Raw genomic sequence first — 25,452 nt, forward strand, 5'->3', positions numbered from 1 at the left:
TTCGTTAAATGAAATGTAGTTTTAGTAGCAGTAGAGCTCGTGAAAGAGTTCGTCCAGGGAAGTACTGCCACCTTACCTATTTCTGCCGCCAAGCAGTGGTGTGAGCATTGAGCATGTGAGGTTTTGAAGGGTAAGGGTGCTGGTGAAATTACAGGCATCCATATGCCTATAAGTCCCATGACTTTTCAACTTATGTCTCAAGGTGACCGGCGCAGTGGCAGTGCCCCTGATCTTTGCGATTTAAAGCTCTGAGTGGCATTGCAACTGTTATCGACAGGCGTGTAGTGTACCATCACTTGATTGGTTAAAAAAAGATTACGAGGTCGACGATGGAGCATACACACCTAAATAATGCCTTATTCACTTTCTTCTGGAAAAGGCCCAAGTTCTAGCATTCAGGGAATAACTCTGCAAGCAGGGAATTCCACTCCGTCTATAGCTGATCGCCATATAAATGTGAAATCGTAACGCTTCGTGCGAAACCTTGTAATATTCACAACATAGGGGTGGAACCCCAGCCTATGTCTAGTCCCTCGATGATGTAAAGGGTAAGGCGGTATTAACTGCCAGTTCTAGTCATCTGAGGTTTCCACAAGGTGAATAGAATGCTCCATTCGTATTATTACATAGCAAGAGTGTTTTTTTTGTTACAGTAGTCTCCTGGTTGTTGGCGTTTCTACATCTTGCCAGTTCTATTTATGGCGAAGAAACCAGTTTCTACCACAATCTATCCAAACAACGGTTCTCCGTAGATGGTTTGAACCACAGCTCTTTGTTCGGATATAGTACCTCCTATCTACACTATAAGACACAAAAAAGGTAAATACAGTCACTATTCATTTGAATCATCACATGAAATCACACATCGAATCATCCGAAGAACAGAGTCCTACGTGATTATACAGCGAAAAGAGGATAAATATATAATATCATAATTCAAATCAAAGCCTAGCTATAGGCGTTTATCAGAGTTTTTATGTCTTATTTCGTTTTGGAAATAGAAAGTCGAACAACGATCGAACTGATATCCACAGCGAAGAACAACGAACAAAATGTAGTGGCCTGAGAATAAGCAGTCCTGCACATAGGACTTTGTTTTACGGATGAGTCGACATGTATCTAAAAATTTCAATATTAAAATTTAAAAAAATATTTAAATTGAAGATCAAATTGAAACACAGAATCGAAATCCGTTCAGCAGGAAATTGAAAACGCCAACAGCTATATATGACGTCACACATATCGAATATATATTTATTTCGTAGGTAAACAAATTACCCTTGAAATCTTCTTAATTAAACTGTACTACTCATTCCCTATTATCTGACCCGAGAGATAGGGTTCTCCGGAGAGACTTAACGGCAAGATGAGGGAACGACGGGCGTCCAGACCAAGCCCTCCGCCAGTCATACGCTTTCACGGGCGTCTCTGGCGGACCCGGACTTGGGTATGGACTCCGGGGTTTGCGGTTAGCTGTAAGGATGTGATGGACACGTTCGTCTACCCCGGTGGTGTGTGGCCGGGGTGTTCGTCCCGCGTGCAGCTAGCGCGTCTTAGTTGAGGGCCTGAGGCGAGGAGACGCGCGGGGCACGTGAGTTGCTCTTTAAGTCGATAGCTATGTCCGGACACTGATACTTGGCGTCTCCGGCACTAACCCGGAGAGCTAGTAGTGGATGAGCTAGACATTTTCCGGTCCCTCTGGGCGCGTTGGAATTTGGGAACTGGAGAGACGCCGTTCATTCGGCGTCGGGAAGTGAGCGTGCCATACAGCTCCGCCACCAATGAGTAGATTTATTAGTCGACTTAGAATCGGCGGCTCAGCAGTGGCAAAGTCGTGCGCAGCGCGACGGGAAGTAAGCGTGCTTACAGCTGGTGCCTATCTGAAAAATAGGGAGGGTGCTGTATGTGCACCCGGGGCGGGTCACCTAAGGCACTAGCCTTACAGAGACTGGGATGAAGTCCGTACAAACGTGCTGATCCGGGGTTAGGACCTGACTTAGATGGTCCCGTTGCGGGTGTACTCGCACTGGGGGCCTACCACAACCTCTTAATACAATACATAGACTATTCGTACCATGACGCGCTTAAAATAAGCTTATTATAATGTTAAAACTATGATGTTTTATTGGCAGCTTTGTGACTATTTATTCACTCAGTTCGTACTATGACGCGACTTTAAAGTAATATTGTTCTTATGTCAAATTTAGCAATTTTGAAATAGTTGCACGGAAGCAATGGAAACAATATTATTTTCGAACTTATTGTCTAAATGTTGATTTGTATTGATTAAAAATTAAGTTGAACTTATTTATGTACATATATCTCTATAATATTTTGTTTATTTTAGTACATAGGAAATAATTTCTCGTTAAATAAAAATACGCGATGTTTTGTTTCGTAAAATTATGACAGCGTCATCTACATGCTCCTTGGCGACACTAACAGTTAACAGTAGACTATAATTCCGAATTCACAACGTGACTATCAAGCCTCGGCATATTTTATTTATTTTTCTTCAAGAAAATGCGGAAAAATAATTAAAAACAACGTAATTTTAATAGATTTTATTACTACATACTTTTCTTTTTTTGGCAGTAAATTTCTCTGAAATTAAATACTTTACATTACACTACGATAGGACGATTCGGAACATCAAAAAAGAAAGAGATGGCATTATACAGTTCATATAGCATTATTTCATTCCTATTTTTTAGTAAGGAATAGACAATATTGGGAAATCATTCGTTCTTTCAGTCAAAGTGACTTTCTTTCAGTGAAAGCAATAATACATTACTTGGTTGATAGGTTTGTCATGGTATGAATATGAGTAATATTATAATAAGCTTATTTTATACTTACATTGAAATTAGATTGCTTTTTTGAAAGGTTATGAGCTCCCCAGGTCATAGTGCCCGTCACGTATATACTAAGGGTCGGTAGGTGATAGTGACCCTCCTTTAATCAAAATTAATGTAGAAAGATATGAGGCTGTACTGCTCATTCGTAAAGCAAAATCCCATGACAACAATTAATAAGAAACTCTAAACGATTGCGATTTGTAAATAAATATACATATATATCCATTAGAATATTTATTTCAAATACTATGGGAACAATCTGAAAGAGCTAAACGTGTCACTAACAAGGATTTCTTTTTTATTTCACTATAGTTTTAAACCTCGTAAGTGGCAAATTTTGAACATCAACCGGAATCTTATTATAGAGTCGTATATAATTTGCCTCTTAAATAAATTTGTGACTTTATGAAGACGAGTGTCAAGAACAGCTAGTTTATTTTTATTTCTCGTATTAACGTATGTCTAAAACCATTTTTTATGAAGAAAATACTATTCTTAACACAAATTAGGTTTTCATAACGAACCATTTCTTACACCACGATGGCAAATCCTGTCACCACAATGGAAGCGTTATAGTGCATATCATCGAGACAATAAGAAGAAGATAAATGCATTGTGCCGTTGGTGTAAGAAGTTGAGCAGCAGTACAGCTCCTTGTGAAAGAGTTCGTCCAAGGAAGTACTGCTACCTTACCTATTTCTATTCTTTTCTATTTCTGCCGCCAAACGGTAATTCGAGCATTCTGCGTTCCAGTTTAGACGGGTAAGGGTGCTGGTGAAATTACAGCCATTTCAACTTATATCCATAAGATCTTTGCGATTTAAAGCTCTGAATGGCATATGGATAGGCGTGTTAAAAAAAACGGAATGTTAATTTTTTATACTACACTTTCAAAATCGCTGTGGGACACGCATTGTAATTTACCCTAACCGCACGTCTTTATAGGACAAAGATTCTATTAATATCAGCGGCATTGCTCCACAGAAATTATCGTTCCTTAAAATATCGAAAAACCAACTATAGATCCATTTTCTGCGTGTTCACATGAGTTAGTTAATGCAAAAAAGTCAGTACAGTTCAGGAGAAAGACTGATAGCAACAGGTTAGATATCGTTGCCGAAAACCATCGAGTATACGAGGGTCAAACTGAAAGTTCTTAGAAAATTAAAAACTGATTACATTAGCCAGTTATTAGTTTTATTATATCTTTTCAAAATATTGTCCATTCACGTCAATACACCGCTGCATGCGATGGAACCACTGGGAAAAGCACTATGCCCACTCGTCCTTAGGGGTCTCTTCAATGGCATCGCGATACGCAGCCACCGCTTCTTCAGCATTCATAAACCGCTTTCCTTTAAGTTTTTCTTTAATTTTTGAAAATAAATAAAAATCACAAGGCGTGAGGTCGGGGCTATACGGCGGGTGACCCAATAATTCAACGTTTGATGTCGCCAAATAGTCGATCGTTCGCTTGGCGGTGTGCGACGAGGCATTATCGTGGTGAAGGAGGATCCTACTGCGAGGTCGTTTCTCTCGAACTTTTTCCAAGACAAGTGGCAAACAATTGGTAGTGTACCATTCTGCAGAAACTGTTTTTTGATCCTCTAACACAATTGTTGCGAAATGACCTATCCTTCCAAAGAACGAGGCCACCATTTTTTTTCCCGCACTTCGATCTCTCTTCACTTTAGTTGGCAACTCCTCGAAAGGAAACACCCACTGAGCAGATTGTCTGTTGGTTTCAGGATCATAACAGTAAATCCAGCTTTCGTCACCTGTTAGTATGTCGAACACAGCATTTGAGTCACCTCCGTTAAATCTTTCAATCATTTTACGGCACCAATCCACACGATGAAGTTTTTGAGCCTCAGTCAAATTATGAGGTATCCACCGGGCGCAAAGCTTCCTGACCGCTAAATGTTCGTGGAGGATTTTGTGCACTTGACTCATACCGATGCCTAAGCTTGTCCGAATCTGCTGATAGGTCACTCTTTTGTCAGTCTCTATCATACGCCGCACAACACAGATGTTATCTTCAGTCGTCGCCGTAGAAGGCCGTCCCTCACGTAAATCATCAGTGAGATTAGTGCGACCACGTTTAAACTCATTAAACCAGTTGTAAACAGTCGCACGAGATGGGGCTTCATCGTGAAAGGCCAATCGTAGTCTATCATAACTTTCTTGTTGACTTAAATGACATCGAAAGTCATAAAAAATCATTGCACGAAAATTTTCTCGTGTTAAATTCATGTTGACGTGACACAGACAATTTTCAATTTGCCGCCAAATCGTAAAACAAATGACAAATGAATGAAATATATACTCAGTAATATTGGCAAAGAGTTCTATTTTCAAATTTAAGAATTATTTTTTTATTATATTGTTTATAAGTGGCCAGTTCTAAGAACTTTCAGTTTTACCCTCGTATTACCAGAAATAGAGACGAAATGTCATTTAATTTGTTTGAAAACTATTCTGCCAAATCATTACGGTAACAACTGCGCTCCAATTGGCCAGCCCGAATTTGAAGCAATTGACGGCTGTCGTCAATTGTATCACTTCAACTTGAGCTTTGCTATAATGTACGAAAATTGTTAAATTACATATTTAATATTTAATTACTGATGAAATGCGATTCCGTTTGTTTTGTAATTAGACGTTTTATTAACAGCCTTCCATTGTGAGAGATAGGTATTATCTTTATTATAATAAATACAGAATATTTTTGGAATATACGGAGACGTATACACAGGTCAGCTGTTGGCGCTGTACTATTTCATCTTTATAATTTGTGATTTAGCACAAAGAGATTTGATATTTAAATTTAAAACTGATATAAGGCTCATCTGCCTGATAAGTTGCCAGGGATGGATCGCCCTGTTTCTGGTTATAAACTCGATGCTGAAAACGCAGATGCAAGCTATAAATTTATCGCTTAGCGAACAAAATCGCTTAGGTCATTCCAAGTAATTTTATAGGAGCGCGAAAGACTTATATATATTATTGTATTAAAGATTTCTTAAAGTATTATTAGCAATTAAGTTAAAATTAACTCATTACTAATAATAGATTAAAAAGATTATAAAAAATCTTTTTACAATAATATGAACAGGTTTTTCACGCTCCTATAAACTTACTTCAAATTACCTGAGCGGTGTTGTTTGCTAAGCGACGAGGATATCCGGATGTTTTAATGCTATGCAAGTTGATTTACTTTGTATCTATACTTATTATATAGTATACTTATTTCAATTTTGTTTTGTCTCTACAATGATCTCTACTTATAGAAGGAAAACAAAGGACAAGAAGCCAAAGCAATTCAGTATATTTTTCATCATCTTTTGCGTATGTAAAGCAATATCAATTTATGATCATGTGCTCGTACTCAACAACGTAACAGACGTCAACGGGTGTCGTTATAAAACGATAAAGCCGAAGTAATTTTGCTTTTTTCGTTGGATAACCTCGAAAGCACAAATAAGTGTTTGTTGATTATCAACTACTACTGACAACAAGACAGATGAAGACACAAAAGAAGATGAATAAATTATTATTTATTGAAGACAGAAAAATACAAATTTTAAAATTAAAAAAACAACAATTACAAGATACACGATAGGTATGTTCTAATTACGATTTATAATATGTATGACAAAGACATGTGGTATGCCCAGAAATAATATCCTCATTTATAAGCTATATAAATAGCTGTGACAAACAGGAAAATGTCTTTTTGACAATAAAATCATGGTTACACATAGTGAGCCTTAAACGTTATTTGTTTCATGGACATTTTGCAGTTTTGGTCTCGGTATCTTTTCTATATAATATCATCAACCAAGTAGACGTCGGGTCGGTTGCGAATTAAAGCTCGTGGCACTGCAACTGTTATGGACATCCGTGTAGCTTACCATCAAACGCACGACTTGTTTGTTCCATCAAATGAAATCAAATCTCATTTATTCGCTATGAACAGGGTACATTATAAATGTTGGTGTTAAAATTAAATTGATGAACTTAATCCTAGAAGAGCTAGAAGACATCTGTTCGAATCCGGCCGGATCGAAGGAATTTTTTCTGAGTTTTCGATCGTTGTATTAATAATTATAACAAACTAGTGGTAGTCAGTCAACCGTGACCATGCCTGTAAAGGGCCCGAAACGTCGGTTTGTTTGAAAAAACAAATATACGCGATTTAAATCCGGAAAAATAGTTTCATTTTCTAGTGGAATAATTTCACAAAAGAAAAAATTTAAAAAAAAAAGAAAAATTTAAAATACAGTGAATAGCGATATCTCTCGCCAGGGCTGGTAACTGTAAAGATATCTAACTGGGTGATAAAACTTTCATAGATTTCTCATAGATGGCGCTACGACTAAAAAGTCGTTGAAAAAACCAAATACAAAGATACGACGCAAGCACATAGAAAAATTCGTGAGGTCCACTGGTTCGTTCCGTGGTTTACTTGGTATAGCATCTGCCACGGTAAGCTAGAAGAGGTCGGTTCGAATCCGGCCGGATCGAAGGAATTTTTTCTGAGTGTTCGATCCAAAGATCGAACACTCAGAAAAATACAGATATTACTCAGATTAATACAAATATTAATAATTATAACAAACTAGTGGAATAATTTCACAAAAAATAATTGAATAGCCTTGGCAAAAGCATGCAAATATCATAATAAAATACATTATAATATAAATTCGTTAATAAATAGATAAGCTAAATCAAGATTTATATAGGCGTCGATACGGATCAGTCTTTAAATTTGAAAAAAATTTCAACCGAAATAATTTATTTTTGTAAGAGCCATTAGCGCAGTTCTTTTTTTGAAACTGATCAAAGGAAGTGTTTTAATATGACACGGTAGCTTATTAAAAATCTTTCCACACATTGCATAACAGTTATTTTGGAAGCGTTTAGTCTTAAGAATTGTGCCTAATACTTTCTTAAGGTTTCTTAAGCTTCTAGCAGTCATGTCTTTAGCGTGTATAAATTTATGTTGATTCGTCTTTACAAATATACTAGCTTCGAATACGTACAAATAAAGCAGAGCTAATATTTTTAGTGTTTTAAAATGGGGGCGACTTGATACATCTGTTGGTAAGTTGCAGATGACTCGTATACGCCAATTTTGAGCAATGAACGCTTTCCCAAAGTCTGTGCCATACCCTCAAATAATAAGGTCGTATCTGAGTGCTGATTCTACATACGCAAAATACGCTGTCATTCCCGTGCATTTATTTGCCACTCTTGTCAACTTATACAGAGCAAAAGCAAATCTATTTATTTTAGTGCACACTTTCTCTGTTTGTTGTTTCCAATTCAGCTTATAATCTACAATGAATCCTAGAAATGTCACATCTGTGGCATTCTGCAAAACTTGTCCGTTATAATTCATAGCATATGACTCAGTTGTCAAAGGCTCTGGTCATGTCTCAAAATATACCCGCCGTGTAGAGTTTTCTATTTACGTTTTGCAAAATCTTGCTAATTATATGAAAAGATGCATGTAAATGTGTAGATTTACTTTTTTGAAATCCGTATTGGTTTTCTTGTATAATTTGAAACTATTGAAGTAGGATAAGTTTATTGTAAATGACTCTTTCAAATATTTTTGAAAAAACAGGAATTAATGTTATGGGTCGATAATTTGTAATCTGTTGTTTTTGTAATCTGTAAAGTCTGTTGTATCTCCTTTTTTATGTTACCATGGAGCATTTTAATTTTTCTGGGAAAGTTACAGTTTCTAAAGAGAAATTAATTAAAAAGGCAAGAACGTGGCTTATTTCATCCTTGCAATGTTTTACGACTTTTGTACATATAGAGTCATAGGTAACCCTCAGACGGGATATTATTTAGCGACATTATGATTTTACTAACTTCATTCTCGTCTACAGGAGTAAAAAAATTTAATTTAAAATTCTATTATTAGGAATAGTATATTGTTTATTATGTTTTAAATTAGAAATCGATTTTATGATATAATTATTAATTTTATGGTTCCTTATTTCAATGTCATTATCTATAATTTTATGCATATTATTTTTGGAACAGTTATGAATAGTTTCTTTTTTTATTACAGTCCATGTTGCTTTACATATATTCTTGCTGTTTAGTATATTGCAGCTTGATTTGCACGTTAATTTAATTTTCAGTTTTATTATTGGAAAACAGAGTTTGAATAGAAGGCAAAAAAGATCATAAAACTCATCAAATGCTTTCTTCAAGGCCTTGTATTTGTATATATATATATATCAGAAAAGGAAAGGTCGCTTAAATAATTTGTAAATTTTCGTAGCTCTTCGTATTACATCTTTTGTAAGTAAACGTAGTATCAGGAAGCTTTTTTTTTCGCGAACTGATGTCACTTGATAATATAAAAAAAGTATCATCACGTTTTCTTTCACCATTAGCGATATGCATGTCGTTGTAAGGATTTGAACCCTCGAAGCAACCGTTCTCCTACTGGACTGGACCGCTCTTATCCTCAAGTATCTATCTACGAGTATCTGTTAGTACCAGTAGGGTCGAAATTATAGGCACATGGGAGTTGTCAACTTATGTCTCAGGCTGACGGGCGCAGTGGCAGTCAGCAACTGTTAAGGTCAGGCGTGTCGCTTATCAGCACGCGTATGACTTGTTTATCCCGTCACTTGATATCATAAAAATAAAAAATATATTATATATAATAAAATAATATATGACTTTTCAACTTCTGTAAGTATTTTGGATAAAAAAAGTTCAGATAACCTTACGTGCAAATATTTTTATCTTACAATAAGATAGCGCGTACAAAAAAATTGACGTATGTTTTAAAATACTTAGGTATATAAAAAACAATCAGTTAAATCGCCAAAGTAATCCACTGGTTCGTACCGTGGCTTAGTTGGCATAGCGTCTGGCATGGTTTGCTAGGAGGCGTCGGTTCGAAGGATGTTTTTCTGAGTGTTCGATCTTTGTATTTATAATTATAAGAAACTAATGGAGTAATTTCACAAAAAAAAATATAAATAATACGGTGAAACATTCTGACATTCAATAAAAATTTAATAATAATTCTTATTTGCCTGAGATGTCTATTTCCCTGATTTGTTAGTGATAGTTTTCTCATAGGTGGCTCTGACAAGCACATAGAGAAATTCGTAAGAACTGCCGACTCCGTCTGTAACTGAGTTAGTAAGAGACCTCAGCATGGCAACAGATGTTGGTTCGTGGCCAGTCAAATTGAAGGATTTTTTTTTTGTATTATTCGATCTTTGATACAAAGTTAATAAAATAATAATCACAAACTATAGTATAAAAGCTTAGATAACTAACTAAAAGTAAACAAACTTCAGCTGACAATTGGTTAACCGGTCAAATACAATATTTAGTAGTGAGTTTTATACACAGACATATATCTAGATAGACGTCGCAAGTGTACGTACTTTGCGTACCCAATGTAAGTGAAATTCACTTACTTGCCGCTGCTACATTTCAGAACGCGCGTCGACCGTTACCGTAGATAAACGCCAGTCGAAAACGCGAAAAAATACATAATTGTGTCATTACAAACTACAAAAGCACCATAACTGTGGGTAAACCGGTAAACAAAGACGTTTCCCTCCACGGGCAAGTGATTTTGTAATCTGAAGATGCATAATTTATTTTAAAAACAATTATTTTAGTTTTGTATGAATTTCGAGAAAATAAATATGCAACCTAGTGTATGCCTCATTTTCGTAACACATTACGGCTTTTACTTGGTGCGATATATTTGTAATTGGGGGTTAAGTAGCTCGCGTCCGTAGGCTGTGTACCCTCGAGACCCTACACGTGACCCCTGGGTGGTGCCAAATAAGCTACAAACTCCGGTGGTAGACCTTGGTCGTGGCTGGTGACCACCCTCTGGGCGAAGCCTAGCCGCCAAACAGCTATAGCTGTGTTCCGGCTTGACGCCCAGAGTAGCCGCTCTAGAGTGAAGGGTCTGTACAGTTGCACTGCACTGATTTGGTTGATCTCGGGGCTCCCTTGTTGTTGCGCTGGGAACCTAGATGCGGAGGGTAGCGGGATCCGAAGCACGGTGCTCCGCTGGCCGACCGCAGGTAGTAGGGGGCCCAATTAGCTGACTAGCCTCCAGTGAAAGGCTGCCCCGCCAACTCGCGAAAAATCCCGGGGTGCTCCATCGTGCCGGTTGGCGACCGGATGAAAGGACCCGATGGCCACTCCCGGGGGGGTTCGGGCGTCCCCGCGCGCTCCAGTCTAGTTTCCCATCGGCTTACCATATAGGGTATGTGCCGCATGACTTTCAGTAGTAGTGTCTCGTACAACTGCCTTCGCTCTCCCCATTCACTCTAACCCTAATATGAAAAGGTCAAGAAAATTGAGGAAGGCTAAACAGCGGATGCACGTCCTTTCACTTAAAGTGCACCTCTCGAACATCCGAGGTCTGCACTCCAATCTCTCATCTGTCCACCACCATCTTGAGACTGAAAGGCCTCACATGCTCTTCCTCACGGAGACCCAAATTAGATGTTCTTCGGACACGGCGTATCTGCATTACCCAGGTTACATTCTGGAGCACAAATTTAAGCAGCGCGCTGGTACATGCGTTTACGCTCGTGATGACATCTGCTCTAAACGTCTCCGTGACCTTGAAGACCCCGATCTCTCTGTAATGTGGGTTCTGGTAGACACTGGACTGGAACAAATTGTCTACGCCAGTGTGTATCGGTCGCATTCTGGAGACCCGGAGACGACTAGGCTGTTCAACCATCTCTGCAGCTCGGCGGAAACAGTGCAACAACGGTATCCTAAAGCACAACTTGTCTTTTTGGGGGACTTTAATGCCCATCACCAGGAATGGTTGTTCCCATACCAAAAAACCGACCACGCTGGAAGAGAGGCGCGGGCATGTGCTCTATCGCTAGACCTCACCCAGCTGGTGAGTTGCGCTACCAGGGTACCGGACGTTGACGACCACACTGCCAATTGCCTGGATCTTCTGCTGACAACCGATCCAGACCGCTACCAAGTATCGGTCTCATCCCCACTAGGGACATCCGATCACTGTCTGGTGAAATCTGTATCTGTCTACTCCCCGCCCGATCTCAGTACGGGAAGTACTAGGAGGATGTGGCGATACAAGTCAGCAGATTGGGATGCGATGCGGCATTTCTTTGCATCTTATCCCTGGCGGCAGCTGTGCTTCTCTTCTGACGATCCGACGTGCTGCGCGTCTGCCGTCTCTGAGGTGATTATTCGGGCTATGGAATACTTTATTCCGTATTTCGAAGTCTCCTCCAGCGGCAAAGCTCGCCCTTGGTTTAACGCTGAGTGTGCTTCTGCGGAAACGCTAAAGCAATCTGCGTACCAGGCTTGGGCTGATGATGATGATGATGCTCGAGATCGCAAAGCACCGGAAACCCTCCGTCTCAAGAAAGCCTTTAATAAAGCCGCTAGATCCTGCAAAAAAGCGATATGGAAAGCTCGCTTCGGCCATATTAGTCGTATTGGGGTCAGGTTAGCTTCATACCCATCAGGGAGTAAAGCATTCTGGTCACTCGCTAAATCGGTCGAAGCGAATTTCTGCAGGTCATCCCTTCCGCCTTTAATGAGAGATGACGGATCGCTGGCTCATACCGCTGAAGAGAAAGCAAATCTTTTTGTTTCTCTTTTTGCTTCCAACTCCCGTCTTGACGCTACTTTGCAAACACCACCTACACTACCTCGATGTGACTCGGAAATGCCCGAAATCACTATCCGTCAAAAAGAGGTGTTGAAAGCTTTACGCAAATTAGACGTCAACAAAGCCAGTGGCCCTGACGGAGTCCCAGCGATTGTCCTGCGGAACTGTGCACCCGAGTTGTCTCCGGTGTTGACTCGCCTGTATCGCCTCTCTATGAGTTCTGGACAAGTCCCGAAATCCTGGAAGCTTGCAAATGTACAGCCTGTACCTAAGAAAGGTAGCCATGCCGACCCATCTAATTATCGACCTATCGCAATCACCTCCATACTCTGTAAGACTATGGAGCGTGTATTGAACAGCCGTCTCCTTGGATACCTCGAAGATAACGATCTCCTCAGTGATCGACAATATGGTTTTCGCCGTGGACGATCTACTGGGGATCTTCTTGCGTACGCCACACATTTATGGAGCGAGGCTGTCGAGAAACGCGGTGAATCGCTTGCCGTGTCTCTCGACATATCAAAGGCCTTTGATAGGGTATGGCATGATAGCCTGTTAAACAAGCTTCCAGCTTACGGAATTCCTGTTGGCTTTTGCACATGGATAGGCGATTTTCTGAAGGATAGGTCAATCCGTGTAGTTGTAGATGGTTACTCGTCTGCTCCTCATGGTATAAATGCCGGTGTACCTCAGGGATCTGTCCTCTCCGCCACTCTATTCTTGCTGCATATCAACGACCTGCTGCTGATGCCCGGTATCTTTGGGTACGCAGACGACAGCACAGTGGCGGTGAGTTATGTGCCAGACGCCCGAGACAACAGTGAAGAGATCCGGTGTAAGCGAGAGGCGATGGTCACCCGGTTGAACCTGAGTCTGAAAGCTGCTTCCGACTGGGGAGATGCTAACAGGGTCAGGTTTAATGCGGCTAAAACACAGGCGTGTCTTTTCTCATCAAAACGGAGTCCCCTACACCTTACTCCGACTTTCCGAGGTGTATCCGTGCCGATAAGGGACCACCTTGAGCTACTTGGTCTGGACTTATCATCCAACCTCAACTTTGGGTGATACATCGAGTGCTTGGCAAAAACTGCTGCCAGAAAACTAGGCATACTTTTCAAGGTCAGGCGGTACTTCACACCTGAACAGCTTTTAAATCTGTATAAAGCACAAGTTCGATCCTGTATGGAGTACTGCTGCCACCTTTGGGACGGCTCTGCCCAATACCAGTTAGCTGCCTTGGACTCGGTGGAGCGTAAAGCAAAGAGACTTATTAACAATAATCCTCTTGTGGTGTCGAAGCTCCAAAATCTCGATCATCGCAGAAAAGTAGCCTGCTTGTCGGTTTTCTATCGGATACATTTCGGGGAGTGTGCGCAGGAACTTTTCAATTTGGTTCCGCCCTCACCGTTCCTCCTTCGGTCGACTAGAAGGTCCGGAGCACTCCATTCTTATGTCGTTGATATTCCACCTATTCGCACTAAGCGCTTTGCCTCCTCCTTTCTGATGCGTACGGCAAAGGAATGGAATGCTCTACTTCCCTCTATCCTTCTATCTGTATTTCCCGAAAAGTACAATTTGGGGCTATTCAAGGCTAGAGTGAATAGGCATTTTTTAGGCAAACGCGTCCCATCGTCGGTCACATCGTCGCTTAACATCAGGTGAGATTGTGGCCAAGCGTGTGTCTATTATATATTAAAAAAAAAAAAAAAAAAAAGATCCCTTGTTAATACGCCATGAATATCGAATAAACGCACTTTTGTATAATGTATTCAGTTTCGTGGTACGGCCGCTTGTACATTTCTTTGGCCAAATTTAACATTTAGTGATGTATACGTTAGGCAACACTGTTCTCGATTCTGATCGATTTTGAAAACAAAGGGACGAAAATTATTATGACCTTAGCAATATTATAAAAATATTCTATAACTCTTTTGTTATAACGTTTAGTAACGTTTCGTTTTTTTTTTCAGTTTTATAGTATCTATTATCAGTAGCATCTGTAATTTCGATAATTTTTTCAGCACGTTGTCTCGAACGTCCGAATATGTGAGCAAATAATTACATACATATAGTACGAGTAATACAAAAAAAGCAAAGAATTAACAGTGCGCTGTCTTTACAAAAACCTGGAGTTGGTCACATGACCAACTACAGGAGTATGAGTTCGTTGCTTTCGAGGACGAAGGTGGTCTAGTTTATTCCACCTAAAATGCTATCTAAGTATGCAGAGTAGCAGAGTTAGAAATCCGAGAAATTAAACAAATCACGAAAATTTCACACGAGGCCGTCATTAAGTAAACCTCCTCTCATTAATAAGATTTTAACATATTTTGTCAGCAGTAATATTTTCTTTTATCTTGGCATTCATCAATTTGATCAATTACCACCAGAAAACCATCTAGTAAAATTAATTAAGGCAGTCGCAAGTTCATATACTAACGCGCGTATTTAAATTAACCGATAAGATCTTCTATTACAAAAATATGTTATATAATAAGCTCATTTTATTGGAAGGACCATAATTTCAATATTTGAAGTCGATTAAAAAATAAAGTCTTAATTTTTTTTAAGTATCAACATTTTTTAAAACAAGTAACATAAAGGACTTAATTATCTTATTCTAGTATTTTTCTACTATATTATTATTACGACTACTTGTAATCAACAAATACTTGAACAAAAATTATTATATTTACAAAAATTATTTATACACAGAAGACCGAAGAGTATAACCGGCCATTTTGCTTAGCGTTTGTGGACTATGAGAAGGCCTTTGATTCGATTGGGACCTGGGCGGCGGTATATCGAGGTGTAAAGGTACTCATATAAAAACACCACTATGTCAGTCCGATTACAGGATCAGAACTCTAATCCTATTCAACTGCAACGAGGCGTGAGACAGGGAGATGTGATATCTCCGAAATTGTTCACTGCTGCATTGGAGGATATTTTCAAGCTTCTGGACTGGAAAAGACTTGGCATCAATATCAACGGCCGGTATCTAACACACCTTCGATTTGCCGATGATATAGTTCTTATGGCTGAGACCTTGGGAGACCTGAACACAATGCACGAAGATCTCAGTAGTGTTTCTCAAAGAGTGGGTCTTAAGATGAACATGGACAAGACGAAGATCATGTCGAATGCCCATGTTGTACCAGCTCCAGTTAAAATTGGGAGCACTACACTGGAAGTTGTTGACCATTACGTATACCTGGGACAGACAGTCCAGTTAAGTAAGTCTAACTTTGAGAAAGAGATCTCTCGGCGAATCCAGCTCGGATGGGCAGAGTTCGGGAAACTACAAAAAATCTTCGCGTCCAAATTACCTCGATGTCTCAAGACGAAAGTCTTTGACCAGTGTGTGTTGTCGGTGATCACATATGGCTCAGAAACGTGGTCCCTCACTATGGACCTCATAAGAAGGCTCAAGGTCACTCAGCGGGCAATGGAGAGAGCTATGCTCGATATTTCCCTACGTGCTAGAATCAGAATCCGTAGGAGAACTAAGGTAATCGACATAGCTCGAAGAATTGGTCAGCTGAAGTGGCAGTGGGCGGCGCGCATAGCTAGGAGAACCGATGGCCGTTGGGGCGGAAAGGTTCTTCAATGGCGACCGCGCACCGGACGACGCTCAGTGGGTAGACCCCCACCAAGTGGACCGACGAACTAGTAAAGGTCTCGGGGGAAGCCGATGGATGCGGGCAGCGCAGGACCGATCGTTGTTGACATCCTTGGAGGAAGCCTATGCCCAGCAGTGGACGTCGTATGGCTAAATGATGATGATGACGATATAATAAAAGCTGTAAGATTAACACTTCCTGGTCAGTATGACCACCCAAAACAAATAATCTGTAAGCGTTTTAACTAGGTTATGTTATTGCCTATGAGAATTAGGAAATTACTCAGACTGCCCTGTCTAAATGATAATCCATGCCATCTTAAGACTCGATTTATCAAATGGACCACAGGCAGTCTGGCACCATTAATACGGTCGGGTCAAATTAATAAATTTATCAATTCGGCCGATGCTCTCTAGCATTATTAATGCGAACCGATTATCATAAATAATTACCAGTATTAATAATACCCGATTAATGAAATTGTCCGTAACGAATAAACTGTAAAAATATTTTTTTCTTTTCAGTCTAATAGTTGGCTGTCCAAAATGTAACGATAAAGGCAATGTATTCAAGTGTAATATAGAGAAAAACACTTGCTCGGATATGCCTTTTGACGCAGATGATCTGAAACGAGAATCATGTAAGGCTTTTAAATACTTTTACTAATCACCTTAATCCCTCGCTGTGATTGCTGCCAACTACTTTCCCCTCAGGGAACACCCTAACAAGTCCAACCATATAATCGTGAGACGGCTTCACAAGCTTTTGTCTACCCCATAGACGTTCCATTTTGTAACATCGTTTTCACCCACTCTCCGTGCTCGCACCAGGAAAGTCCTCGATGTCCTGACGACCCTATCACTCGCACCACATTACAGGTGAACCAGATCATTTTTAGAAACAGCAAAGCTCCGTGAAAGAGTTCGTCCAAGGAAGTAGTACTCTCACGTCAACTATTTTTGCCGCCAAACGGTAATGTGAGCATTACTACGTTTCGGTTTTGAAGGATAAGGGTGCTGGTGAAATGACAAGCACATTTGATTTGTCAACTTATGTCTTAGGGTAACAGGCGCAATGGCAGCACCCCTCAGATCTTTGCGATTTAAAGCTCTGAATGGCACTGCAACTACTACGGACAGGCGCGTAGCTTACCACATCCTGAGTCAAAGTCATCGCCTGGTTTGATGCTTTCAGGCGTTAGAGCCGTCAGTTCGCGATATTATCTGAATAGAAATCTAGTGTTTTACTGAACTGATAGGCATTGAAGCTCTCGAGATGTTTCGGTGTATATTCCGCTTCCTTAGCTTCCGCAGTACAGATTGTTCCTACGCTCTCGAGACACAGTTATAATTTTTTATAATTTTATTATTGCAAATAGATGACGCGCGTTGCGCGAGGGCTTTGTTTGAGACTTGTGACTGGTTTGTGAATTGGAATTTATATTTCAGTAGGGAAATTTCTTTGGTTGAGTTTAGGTGGGAGGGTGCAGAGTTACTGACTGCTCCAGTTTAGTTACTTATGGTGGTATTTGGTATGATCGCGTCAAGTCTATATCTCAGAAGAAACCACTCGTATATCATTGACAGCTGCGAAGATTCAGAAAAGTCAGTTGTTTATGGCGGCCATCTTGAATTTGAATTTGAATTTGAATTTGCCATTAAATCAATAAAATAATTTATTTCTGTGTAATATATTAGAATTAGAAAATTTTTGGTTCCGGTCGATCCTAACTACTTTTTACTGAAAGTCTCTGACTACTTTTGTTTGAGGGCGATGTACCGATCTCCGACGCTTGAGCGAGCAGCCTCTGTCCTACCTGATGCGGAGCACTAGTCCAAGATTTCCGGTTTTTCTTGTACTTACAACCCTTTCGACCTCTGTTCCCGTAAATCGTTATAAACGATCTATGTTCCTTCTGGGAGTACAATTACCTAAATGGCATACCTAGTATGTTGCGCGTTGAGCTGGCTGGAGGGCTGTGTGTAGACTTTCACTGTTTACTAGTTATAGTTTTTGTTTCAGGTTTTTTTTTATTAAGTTCCATTGGGTAATAGGGAGCAGGGTAACTGGTATAACCTAAAAGCAACCCACGAGTGGAGGGAGTGCTGCTTGTGACTTTAAATGTAGAAAAGATTTCGTCAGTTGGTAATTGTGCTTTTTGTTTCACTGGTTATTTTTAGTAAGGTTTATTTGGAAAGGCGACCAGGTAGTTGGTACGATCGCGTCAAGTCGTATCCCTAATTACTTCAGAAGAAACCACTCGTACAATATCATCAATAGTTGCGAAGTTTCGGTAAAGTCAGTTTTGTATAGCGGTCATCTTAGCGGGTCCTTCTATCCGTCTTTCGGTCCGTCTGACGCTTTCACCGGGCAGGCTCCTGCTTGATGCGGAGCACAATTCCAAGATATCCGATTTTATTCGTACTCACTTAACACTTTCGGCAACTATTCCTGTCAATTACTTTAAACGATTTCTATTTCTTCTGGGAGAACCTACATATCAGTGAATCGAGTTATCTACACAATAATATGTTATATACGGCCCGCGAAGTCTGTGTGTTAGATTTGTGACTGTTTGCTAGTTGTAGTTTTTGATTATTTTTTTTATAATACTACGTGACGGGACACGCAGGACGCGCCTGTCCCTAACAGTTGCAGTGCCACTCAGAGCTTTAAATCACAAAGATCTCTCGGTCAGTGATCGGCTCTGACACTGCGCCCGACACACTGGGATAAAAGTTGACAAGTCCCATGTGCCTATAAAGCATCTGCAGCCTTACCCTTCGAAACCTATGCGCAGTAATGTTCACATTAGTACTTCCTGTGACGATCTCTTTCACAGGGAGCTCTACTGCTACTAAAAAATTCTGCTTGTTTCAGAAATGGTCGGGTTTCATTGGGTCAAGTCTTATTTTTAAATATATTTTATATGGCGGCCATCTTGGGTTCACCATATTGGAAATTTTTTGGTCCCGATAGAACCTGACCAGGGTCCTTTAGACATATTTACCCATTTCTGACACTTTGGCTGGGCTGTATATCCCAGAGACCAGGTCGACATCCGAGTCGACGACTCGGACGTCGATGTTGCGCCGGGCCGCCAAGATGGCCCGCGAGGGCTGTGTGTGAAGTTTGTGACTTTAAATGTAGAAAATACTTCGTCAGTTGATATTTGTCTTTTTGTTTCGTACTGCTTAGCTATTTCTGCCACCAAGCAGTAATGGCAGCATTACTGTGTTCCGGTTTTGAAGCGCAAGGGTGCTGGTGAAATTACAGGCACATGGGACATATCAACTTATGTCTTAGGGTGACGGGCGCAGTGGCAGTGCCCCTCAGATCTTTGCGATTTAAATCTCTGAGGACACTGCAATTGTTATGGACAGGCGTGTAGCTTACCATCAGGCGCACGACTAGTTCGTCCCGTCACTCGATATAATAAAAAAAAACCTCGATTCGTTCTAAGAGAACAAGGTCTTGGATGTTGGAAAATGTACGGCGGCCATATTGGAAAAATACGAAATCAAAATTTTAACCACAGATTCGTATTATGGGGCAATAAATACGACGAAGTGCCATTGCAGCGCGATCGGTGCATTATTTTTCGAGCCGCTTCATTTTAGTTTGACGAACGTACCGATAGTGGCCAGGTAGCTGGGGTCCTTCCTGATGCAGTCGATTTTTCGAAGGTTTCGGAGTTTTCTGGTACTCACCGAACCCATCCACCACGACTCCCATACATCATTTTTTTCTAGACCTAGCGAAGGCTTTTGATACAGTTTACATCCCTGTGCTGTTACAGAAGCTTGAATCGCTTGGTATAAGGGGCATACAGCTTAAATTACTCGAAAACTACCTGGAGGACCGATCCCAATGTGTTAAAATAGGTGACATTCACAGTTCTGATCTGAAGTGCACTTCATTTGGAATTCCTCAAGGAAGTATTTTAGGACCAACACTTTTTCTGATTTACATTAATGACCTTTGTAACCTAGATTTACAAGGTGGAAAGATCATATCCTATGCTGATGATACTATTCTACTCTTTTCTGCAAATTCTGACATGGAGGTATACGACTATGCACAGCGTGGATTCAATACTGTAAATAACTGGCTCCAACATCATTTGCTAACACTGAATACGGATAAAACTTGTTTTATGCAATTCCATATGCGGAAATCAAAGTCATTTATATCTAACCCTAAACTATATGCTCACCATTGTTTTGAACCTACTAACAACCTGTGTAAATGTCCAGACATTGCTATTACTAACAAGATAAAGTATTTAGGTGTTATATTAGATGATAACCTATCATATAAACACCATATCGAAGCACTAAGCGCCCGACTCCGTAAGTTAATGTTTGTGTTTATAAAACTACGCGTTTCTGCTGATTTTAAAATAATCAGGCAAGTTTATTATGCATTATGCCAATCATTAATTACTTACTGCATTACATCATGGGGTGGTATAGCTAAAACTACTTTACTAATCATTGAAAGACCCCAGCGAGCTGTCCTAAAGGTTTCTACCTACCGCCCTTTCCGTTACCCCACTGACCTTCTGTATAAGTCATGTAAAGTATTAACTGTAAGGCAATTATTTATTAAGTCCACAGTCTCAAACAGCACGTATTGCTCCCATATATTCCTGAAAACACTAATAAAAGACGAAAAGATATTGTCTGCCCCAAAATTATATCATCAAAACATACTTTTATTTCAAGATTGTTTGTGTTTCTTGGACCATTTTTGTAGAATAAATTAAACGCCAAATATTCCATTTATAATTTCTGTTGCTTCAAGGTAAAGAAAATTCTCCAAGAAGCTCTTCAAAATATGTCCTATGAGGATACAGAGAATTTATTTATTATCGTAAAATAAGTTTTGTCTTGTATAAGTGTAAATTTTTTTCTTGACTGGCAATTTATTGTTTAATTGTTTAATTTTATTTCATAAGATTCTCCTAAAAAGTATTTATAATATTAATAGTATCCACGTTTTATAATTAGTAGTACTTTTTACCTGAAATACAGGAATTTCCTAGTTCAGGTACATGTGCTATTTTTACATTAAATCGCATAAGTAGTCTTTAGTTTTCTCTGTACATTATGTTACTGAATAAACAATTTTATTTATTTATTTATTTTATAGTTTCAAATTTAAAAAGAAATAAATTCTAGACTGTCTAGACAGTATCATTTTGACCCACCTCGACTCCTTCTAGGAGAACAATGTCAATGACTCTATCAGTCTCTCAGTCAGACAGTCTGGCCTAGCGTTTAGTGTTTTTTTTACATTCATTGCATTTCGTTACTGGGAATGGTAGAAGTCGTTAAAAATGTTTGCAATTATTATTTTTTGAAAATAAATAGCTAAAGGTGGCTCCCCGCGGCCTGTGATATCACGGACCGCGTCGTGCCGCACCGATTTATACGGATGAGCTCTCGTCAATATATGCTCTCGCCGACACAGGCGACACTCTTCCCACGGCGCACTGGCGCGAGTTCGCGTGGTGCGGGCCGTGGGAAGCCAGCATAACACAATGTCCTTAACTTCGCATTTTTTTTAATTTAAAAAAATTGTCTGAATTACTAACATGAAACATTTGGTGTCTTACTTCGTCTGTCACCCTCCTCCCTGTTGATACCGCTATACGTTTAGAATATCAAGTTCTTCGGAGCTCAATGATTTAGTTTGTCTAAAATCTAAACCTATAAAACTGACTTGTTTTTTTTGCAGTCGAAGGCGGGGAGTCCGTAGATTTTTGGCTAGGTGCGACTGTACGGGTGGGATCTGACTTTGTTTTGGTAAGCACTTTAATTTATAATGTAGAATAATAGTCTCTTGTGAGACTATTAATGGAATAGTTTCACAAGAGACTATTGGGTCTGGATGCGGGTGAGAGATCTAGGAGTCGGCTGCCACTTTTTATAATTAAATTTTTGTGAAACTTATATTTATTGTTATTACCAGTAACCTAGTCTTTAAGCTATATTTGTAAGTTTACTAACAATACTGGATCTTAAAAAAATGTGTTGTTTGAATAAATCATTATAAAAAAGAGTTCCGACCATGATAACCTTCAAAATAATATTACAAATATGTTTTTTGCTTCTCCATACACATTTTTTTTTCATAAATTGTTTACAATTTTCTTTTTTATTGTTAATTATTTACCATACAAAACAACACACAATAATGCTTGTAGTCGCATTTTAAACCACTAAGGTTCGTCATAATGCGAACTGTATCCACGCAATATGTTTGATTTGCTAACAAAATAAGCATTATAAAATTTTAAAATTACATGAATGCAATAAACTATTCTAATATGTTCATTTTTATCTTTTTCACGTTGCTTCTTTTTCACAGGCCTGTGCTCCTCGTTACACTCATAAATCCGGCGACCCTTTAAAGACTAGCGGTGAGTTAATACCGAGCCGACACATTTATCAAAATATGCTATTCTATTTCAATTGAAATCAGGTCTTAATTTCTAAGCTCTAAGACGACCTCGGTACATCGCGGCGCAATTATCTCTGCGGTATTGAGAGCTCGGTAGAGGATACCGCGGCGGGAGACGGAATCCACCGGCATGCACCGGGATCCAGCTTTCCAGCATTCGGGGAGTTCCAGCGGCTGGCAATGTGCGCTAGCGGAAATAAAATCATCTTGGATGCTCTCCTTTCAATCCGCCGGTTTCCGCTTGCCATTACCGTAGCAGTAATAATAATAATAACAATTTATGTGCGTCTCGTTTTCATCACAAATGCAGAATGTCGTGCTGCTTGATACGGCACTGGGGATTTCAGTATGACTCGTTCCCGTTCGCGTGAACCACAATTGTCAAAAGACGACGAAGTCTTTTGACAATTGCGGCTAGAAGTCAGCAAATTGATGAATTTCAATATAAAATCAAAACGTCGCAACTTGCAATAATAGATATTGAACTTAATAGCAGTAGAGCTCCTTGTGAAAGAGGTCGTCCAGGGTAGTACTGCCACGTTACCTATTTCTGCCACCAAGCAGTAATGTCAACATTACTGTGTTCCGGTTTTTAAGGGCAATGGTGCTGGTGAAAGTACAGGCACATGGGACTTGTCAACTTACGTCTCTGAGTGGAGGGCGCAGTGGCAGTGCCCCAGATCTTTGCGATTTAAAACTCTGTGTGGCACTGAAACTGTTATAGATAGGCGAGTAGCTTCAAGTCAAGAATTGTCACATTTTTTAAATTAGAAACTACGACCAATCGTTATCAAGATTTCATAGTGTTTAAAATTATGATAGTGTGAGTTTAGTAATCGAGGCTTAAGACCCTTCCAAGTATCGGAGCGAGACAGTACAAATATCACCTTCCACACTTGCTAAAATTGAGTTGACGTTCTTGACACGGCAAAATGTACATGTCGTATCGAGTTCTTAGGTTTTCGCGATTGTTATACATAGTTATGTCATGTCATTCCTATGTACATGTCGTCTCAAATATCCCGACGCGGGGATCGCTGCGTGACATTAGGTCGTGTCATTTGTCCGCGTGACAAAAACCGTTCGCAAAAACCGTACACACGTGGGATTTTGTCACGAGTCACGAGTATCTGTTACGGTCACAAAAGTTGAAATGTCACAAATGTGGATGCACGCTAATGTTTCTTACCAGAGGCAGGCATGATTGTAGATATATTTTACAGGGGGAACGTTCGGCCGCTGCTTCATGTTAAACCTTAAGAACGAGTCCACCGAGTTTGTGAAGGTATCATCTGTCACTTTTGAGGAGAAAAGGAAATACGCCAACCTGTTGTACCACGCGGGAAAAGACGACAATATCTCAATTGGTAAGAAATAACAATGAATAAGTCATTAACATTTCGTGACACAAAGCAAGCAATCAACAAAAAATAGCTATTCTTTACTCATAGCAATGTTACCCTGTGCTTTATGGACTCCGGTATTCGATGTCAGAATTACACAAATAACAAAAAGGTCTGATTAAATGTCGTTTGAAAACACGTAAAAATAATGATTGCCATTACATTTTTTTGTTACAGCCTGTGAATGCGGCCTATTGTTTAATAATTTCAATAAATACAATGTCTTGGAATCGTTAAACAAAATATATTAATTAATTACGGTTCCCATTTTCTTTTGTTTGTCCTCTCGGTTATATTATTTTACAACGTATATAATACATTTCATATCTTTTACGTATCTATAATTATAATAAGATATACCGCGTAGAGATAAATTTGTATGAAACGAGGGTTTTGAACGGGTTTTCTGTTTTTGATACTTTAGATTTGCAAAATAAAAAGCGGGTGTCTGGTGAAAAGGCTGATGCTAACACAACCACGTGTGTTCTTTCGCTTCCTACATGGAAATGGCAACAATTATGACACGCACGGTTCAACTGAATTTTTTTTTTGTATGTTACGTGATACGTGACTACTCATTTGTGAACTAATTTTGATGATTCTTTTTTGTTGGAAAGGAGATACCTCCGTATTGGTCACATTTAAATTTGAAGAAAATGTTCCACCTCCAAGGGTGGCAAACTAGGGGATGAATCCGGTTTCGCGTATTAACCGATTTTAATAAAACTTAGCAAATAGAAGTAACTCCACGAACTTTTGATGTCGGTTTCTTTTTATATAGAAGTTGTGTTCATTTTAATCACAACGAAGGACTATTTTCTAATTTTGCATGATACACTATTTTATAATCCCTGCTGCAAAAAGAGGGAAGTTATAAGTCTGAAAGCTTTGTTGTGTACCTGTAATGATTGTATGTAGCAAAGTAACTTCCGAACGGATGGAACGATTACAAAGCGGTTTCTTTTATTATTTAAAGATTAATTTAATCGGTATCGTTGTTATCTACGTTTGATGAACACCTGTTCAGGTGTTTAAAGATCGTCAGGTCTTCTTCCAGTTAGTGTAGGTATCCCAGTCATAAAATGAATATTTTTATTTCCTAATGACTGATCGACTCGATAAGTCTGCAGAGTTTATTTTTATTTATTTACTTCTCCACCGATATACAAATCTATACTTATTCTAAAGGACTTACCTTAGGAAGACAACCCTCTTTCCAATTACATATATCTTGATACCTCCAATGGACTCTACGCCAACTTAATTTTTGGAGTTGTTCTGTTTTAATTTTGTTTCTTTATTTTTTATTTTCACAAAAAAATTTCATTTTTTCCTTTTTTTTTAAATTTTGTTTTTTGTTTCATTGGTGTTTCACGAAATTCATAAATAAATACGGCTGTTTATAAAAATAACAGAAAATGACCAAA

The 25,452-nt window shown here is 39.3% G+C and overlaps 1 protein-coding gene across 1 annotated transcript in view; it reads left to right on the forward strand.

Moving 5' to 3' along the window:
* The first annotated feature begins 660 nt into the window (after positions 1-660).
* The window catches only part of LOC113237259 (integrin alpha-PS3-like), a 47,768-nt gene continuing 22,976 nt past the window's right edge, over positions 661-25,452 (forward strand). Inside the window, exons 1-5 of the mRNA XM_026473646.1 lie at positions 661-819; positions 16,679-16,794; positions 21,897-21,964; positions 22,530-22,581; positions 23,846-23,989. Coding sequence (XP_026329431.1) covers positions 16,758-16,794; positions 21,897-21,964; positions 22,530-22,581; positions 23,846-23,989 — 301 coding nt within the window. The 5' untranslated portion in view covers positions 661-819; positions 16,679-16,757. The remainder of the gene's footprint in view (positions 820-16,678; positions 16,795-21,896; positions 21,965-22,529; positions 22,582-23,845; positions 23,990-25,452) is intronic.

Source organism: Hyposmocoma kahamanoa, unplaced genomic scaffold, assembly GCF_003589595.1.
Source record: "Hyposmocoma kahamanoa isolate Upper Pololo Valley unplaced genomic scaffold, ASM358959v1 93, whole genome shotgun sequence".
Taxonomy (NCBI): domain Eukaryota; kingdom Metazoa; phylum Arthropoda; class Insecta; order Lepidoptera; family Cosmopterigidae; genus Hyposmocoma; species Hyposmocoma kahamanoa.